General features: G+C 38.4%; 1 protein-coding gene across 1 annotated transcript; it reads right to left on the reverse strand.

The window, feature by feature from the left end:
- LOC149532521 (replication protein A 70 kDa DNA-binding subunit A-like) lies at window positions 1-4,168 on the reverse strand. Its single transcript, XM_089805727.1, has 2 exons — window positions 4,002-4,168; window positions 1-1,471 (listed from the first exon to the last, which is right to left on the reverse strand). The coding sequence occupies exons 1-2, from the start codon at window positions 4,166-4,168 to the stop codon at window positions 1-3; spliced, it is 1,638 nt and encodes a 545-aa protein (XP_089661853.1).
- Between the last annotated feature and the right edge of the window lie 1,565 nt (window positions 4,169-5,733).

Below are 5,733 nucleotides of genomic sequence, written 5' to 3' on the forward strand. Positions count from 1 at the left end.
CTATGTGACATAGTCCAGAGGTTCAGCTCGTATGATGGTTGCATTCAGCCGTTCTTCATTATTGTATGTCGCTACTTGACATGTCAAGGTAATTATGAATTGCTTGTTTTGTACATCCCTGATAACTTGTTGTGCTTTGTCATCTACGTCATCTTCAGCTGCTAGTTCTAGCAATGTATTCGCAGTCATGTCAAGTAGTTGTGTCACCCCTTCATCAAATGCGGTTGCCCATAGATCCCCAGTGTGGTCTTGTAATTGTATGCGGACCATGTAGCTATAATTACATTCTGTAAATTCCTTATTGCATTTTTCGCAATACCATTCTTCATTTGCATTTTCAGACAATTTTTTCTTACACTGTTTTCCTGCCACTTGGTTGGGGCAAGCTGGGTAGGGTAGCTTGTCTGTGTTGATCTCTATAATGGTTGCTTTCACGATGCACTTTATAGCACGAGTACAATGCCCAATTTGATCGTGTATGTCACGAATTGTCATTCTCATTACTGGAGGAGGTTGCGGGGCATAGCTAGCTGATGCATCACCACTGCCCTTAACATTGTCATTGAACCATGATTTCAACTGCTCTGTCTCTGGAATTTGGACATTGATCATCAATTGTGTATTAACTGTGGTGTTGAGTACTCTTCCATTGAACTCGGTAACATGGCCCCCCTTGACCACAAGAATTGTAGTGTCTTGCAAGTAGTATCTTTGTTGCAATTCGTTGCCCACTCGCTCCGCTGCTGAGCCCCAGAGTGTTAGATTGACGGGCATGCGAGTTATATCAAGCAATTGTATGGTGCGTCGAGAAACTTCTGTTCCATTTGCTCTTCTTATCATAGAGGTTGGTTGCACACATATTACAACCCCTATGGCATCGATCACAGAGTTGTCAGGTAGGGTGGTAATCATCTCTAGTGGTGTGAATGAGAATGTATGGCTTGGAACGCTGTTGTCATCTTCACAAGCTACTAGTCTTGAGCTTTCTTGCAACGTTACTTCCAATCCACTATTTAATTTATTGTACAATTTGTTCGCAAGTTTTATTGTTCCTCTAGATAGGAGATATGTAGAACCAACTTGCACTTTCTCATAGTAGTTATGTGCTAATTCATTAAAGCAACACACACGGGTTTCTGTTCCATCGATGTCTATTACATCGAAGCTGAACATTTGCCCTGCTCCTCTTTGTGTCTTATAGTGATGAACCTCCTTTTTTGCAGTTACCCGAACCTTAATGTTCCACCGTGGTTGGTATGGATTTATATTCTTTATTGGTGTAATTATATCTTGTAACTCTTTGAGATGACGTGGCGGTGTTAGGCCAAAACGGTTCTTTTGTTGTTCATGCATATTTGGCAGCAGTAGAGTCGTTCTTGCTTCATCTGTGTGTTCCAATGTGAGCTTTGTTGGTGATCCGATTATGTCATTTGATGTAGATATCAATTCTAGTGTGAGAATGATAATCCACCTTCACATGAACATTTTATAACAATCATAATGTTAGCATGATAACTATCATAGGTATGCAAGGACATAAGAACGAAACATAACTATTGTGTGACATCTATTATCTTATCGTGCTTTGTTTGTTGTAGAGTATTTGTATTTTGTCAGTTGTCTTATTGAGCCCACTTTGATTTTGCCTTGGGCAATATTCTCATTGTACTTTGTAGGTAGTGAAGCTTGGTGCACATGCATACCATCAAAAATTTCTAAGCTGTAGCGGCTTGCTTCACCTAATCCTTCTCGGAGTTTACTAACTGAACATACTCGCACGATAGGCAAAATGACATTTTGTCCAACAATCAATTGATGTATAGCATCTGGTGTAAGTGTATCCATAATGTACGATACTTTGGTTGCACTGGAATGTAGAGTGGATACAAAGGTGGAGTTAAGTTTATGTTAGATCCCACTTTATTGTGAAAATCATAATGAATATAACACATATTATGTTCTAATCATTTCTACATATTAGAACAAGCAGTATCAGAAGGTATCTTTGTTCATTGTAGAAACTTAGTATTTGAAGTGCATGACAGTCATCTACGTAGTATGCAAGATTAGTGTGTGATGAATGAAGAATTGTTGATCTCAACTACAATGTAGAGGATCTACATGAGTTCTGTCCTGGGCTTTTTTTAGATAATGTGAAATCTGAATTTGACCGTATATATTGCTTGTTGCTGCTAATCATAAATTCTAAGAGCTGTAACTACATTATCTAAACTACAGCATGTGTGATGTGGAAAATAGATAGTTCTGATTGGAGAGATGATGTAAGAACGAAGTTGCTAATTGGTCCAATCCCAGATAGCTTGCGAAGCCTCAACATGTCGGGCTATTTATTTATATGCATACATAACCTATTAAATATCATAATATGCTATAAAACCGAGCCAGTAAAGAACCTTACATTTCCTGTACCATCATAATGTAGCACAGTAAAGAAACGAAGTATAAATCAGGGCATATAACAAAGCATACAATAGAAATGTGAAGTGAATTAAAATGTTGCAGCAACACTTTTTATTAATGTGTTTAATATAGATTACAACTATCTGATGGATACAAATACTATTCTCATTTATCTGCTCTGCTGGTAATACAAGTACACATGATATTAACCTCCTTTGTTCTATAGGTAGCTTAGTAGCTTGGGGTGCAAGCCAAATTTTACATCAGATTAGAGGTGACAAAGATACCACTTGTAATATCCTGACAGGCAGTTGGAAAACACTTGGCAGACGAAGTTGAGTTGGGTAAAGTTACCAGTAATTGGTGCTGAGTTGGACAAGTTTTCCCCAACCTCTTTGAGAGCTAAGTATCACCACTTTTAGAAGTGATGTCAAACTTGGCAAACGAAGTTGAGTTGGGTAAAGTTACCAGTAACTAGTGCTAAGTTGGACAAGCTTTCCCCAAGGTCTTGACGCTGACTATCACCGCTTTAAGAAGTGATGTCAGTCTGCAAGTAGAGGTTTTCGCCAGTCACATGTGAGTCGAAACTTTAGTCTCCAAAGTCCAAACTAATGTGGTGGGCTTCTTCACATAATTTTAAGAGGAGTTCCAATCTTTCGTAGTTGGAGCTCCATTTGGGTAAAGATAAAGGAAGAGTGAACAACATTTAAAACCAATAGTTGTGTTCTAAGTTTTTTAAGTGCAATAAATGCTGTAGGAAAAAAAGAATCTTGGGTATTAAATTTTAGAGGCAGAATCCCGTAGACAACAATATAAATACCCCTTGGTACATCCAAAGCACTGGACAAATGTGTAAATGGAATCAAATATCCCTTGGAACATCCAAAGCATAGGAGTAATGCTTAAATGGAATTAGTGGAGGCCCAAAACATCACTGGGAAGTTTATACTTTGGAATATTTACAGCAATGCAAGCCAACAACGTAAGTACAAAATCCTTTTGTAGAGAAAATCATTTCAAAATCATTTACAGACAGTAGAAGCCGATGTATATAATAGAGTTGTACATGGCTGTTCATAAACCTGATTAACACTTTCTATGTATTCAAAAGTTGTGTGTATTTCATATGGCTATCCAACTCAGACCTTCTATGCCTCTACATATCTGTGTGTATGTGCTTTCACTGTTACAAGGACTCAACGGTATAAGATGAGGAAAAATTGTTTTTACATTTCCTATTGATTTGTACAATTATTCTTACATCTATCTATAATCATGTTCATAGGCAAACCAATATGGGGCTGTCAACATTCTAGGCTATAGTATCCTACCCATCATTAGGCGGCCATTTTCTATTCACATAATGGTTGAATGCTTGTTTCCATGTGTCAGAGACATCCATATCATAGAACTTTGCATGTACAATTTGACACGATGACTTGTAGAACGCATCTGCCACATTGCACATTGCTTCCGCTGTATTTACAACATGTTTGATTCTTTCAACACTAGTGGTGGTAGCGATCTCCATTGTGTTGGACACACGCCTGATGTCATGAACAATGGCTTCACAATACTACACAATATTGTGGCAGACTTCATCGATGTCGGCATTCTGTGGACATCCGTGTACAGGCGCAGAGACAACCTCTGATTCTACATCACTATTGTTTGGTTGTGCCCTGTTGTTGCTCTCCCGACTGCTGCTGGAGATGGTAATCACATCATCTGAATCTTCTAAAGCCATTACGTGGCTAGATTATTCCACAAACAAAGGTAGATTGGGTCACACATTTGAGTCACAATGAGAATACAGAAATGAAGCTCATACTACACCAAGACGTGGCATTGATAAGATTTGATGCAAGAAATAGAGCTTGTAACTGTCTACGCCTCATGAAATCAGCGAGGAAGGATCTTGATACAATAGGAAGACCAATTACAAGAATTTAGAAAATAAGCTGAAATGTTTGTAAATCTATATATCACAGAATTATCACGAATGGATTTCTGAAGCAAAATACAAAAAGTTTAATCTGGTTTCAGTTGGATAAATAATACTATGACGATTATTGCTCACAGGATGATTGTTTCATATTCATGTCAAAGCAAAATAAAGGGTGTTTAATCTAGTTTTAATTGGATAAATAATATTATGAAAACTATTGATCACAAGATGACTCGTTCACATTCATGTCAAATATCGTACTAAGACATCCAAGCAACTAAATATGTGTAAAATAATGCATCCAAAAGATTATAGCTGAAGAATGTTGTATACTTCATTAAGGCAGTGGAGTAGTTACATACATATTATCTTTGCACAATGCAGTACAATAATTACATAGGCATACTATCATTTGGAACGCTGTATCGCAGAAACAATTAATGCAGCAGCTGTGATAAACATGTGCTGATGCTGAAATTAGGGATGTACAAATTCTTCAGACATTGGGTACAACTCATCGAACCAATAAAGATGTTCAAGTCTACAACATTTGAACCCCCAGTTGGCTGTGGTAGGGTGCAATATTGAAGAGAAGGTACAATCCGTTCGTGTCCATGTTGGTATTTGCTCGGTAGTGATTGTTCTGATCCTCTTTGCGATTGGAACCGTTAAGTACACCCCTTGTGGCCCCCACCTTTCTACCAAATGTTGATTCCACATGGTGCTTGAGATGGAGCCAAATTGTAGTCTGAATAACTCACCATGGTAGTGCAAAGACCCTAATGTCGGACTACTCACATGCGGCCTTGACAACATCTGTCCTGCCCACAGTCGAGTAGTTCCAGCCAGTAAATACCCAATCTCTAGATCACTTGCAAGTGGTGAGTGGAACCAAATTTCAGTTGGAATGTACTGTATCTGCATCGGAATGCAAGTACGACAGGTGATTAACTCCGAGATAGGTGGGTCTGTAAAGAGATGGCCTACATTGCGTTGTGGTGGTAGTCGATATGTAATCAAGCGATGCTGCACCAACAACTCCTGAGCAAGCACAGAGGTTTCTGTTTCATCAGTATAGGTTCTGTACATATCCGCATGCTGGATGAAGTCATCCGTCACAGTGGTCCTGCATCGCAACATGGCTATAGAGAAAATTATATTTATTGTTCAGAATGATACTCTTTGCAGTTCTTGAGGGTTCATAGACCACAATCAGTATAGGTCAACATAGAAATAAATGGAACTCATAAAGACCAAATTGTCCTATAATCGAAGAACAGAGTCAAATTATTATCTTCCCTTGTCTGATAAGGTTCACTATTGTCAATTGATCTCTATGAGAAAAGGAATATACTCTCAGCCCA

The sequence above is a fragment of the Cupressus sempervirens genome, chromosome 10, assembly GCF_028749045.1.
Source record: "Cupressus sempervirens isolate cs-2001-9-10 chromosome 10, ASM2874904v1, whole genome shotgun sequence".
In the NCBI taxonomy this organism is placed as follows: Eukaryota; Viridiplantae; Streptophyta; class Pinopsida; order Cupressales; family Cupressaceae; genus Cupressus; species Cupressus sempervirens.

Excerpts from the sequence above, each read along its gene's own strand:
- LOC149532521 (XM_089805727.1), bottom strand. The coding sequence starts at position 4,168 with ATGGCTTTAGAAGATTCAGATGATGTGATTACCATCTCCAGCAGCAGT. Across the intron at positions 1,472-4,001 it reads GAAGTCTGCCACAATATTGT|GTGGATTATCATTCTCACAC; the intron begins GTAGTATTGTGA and ends GTTCATGTGAAG.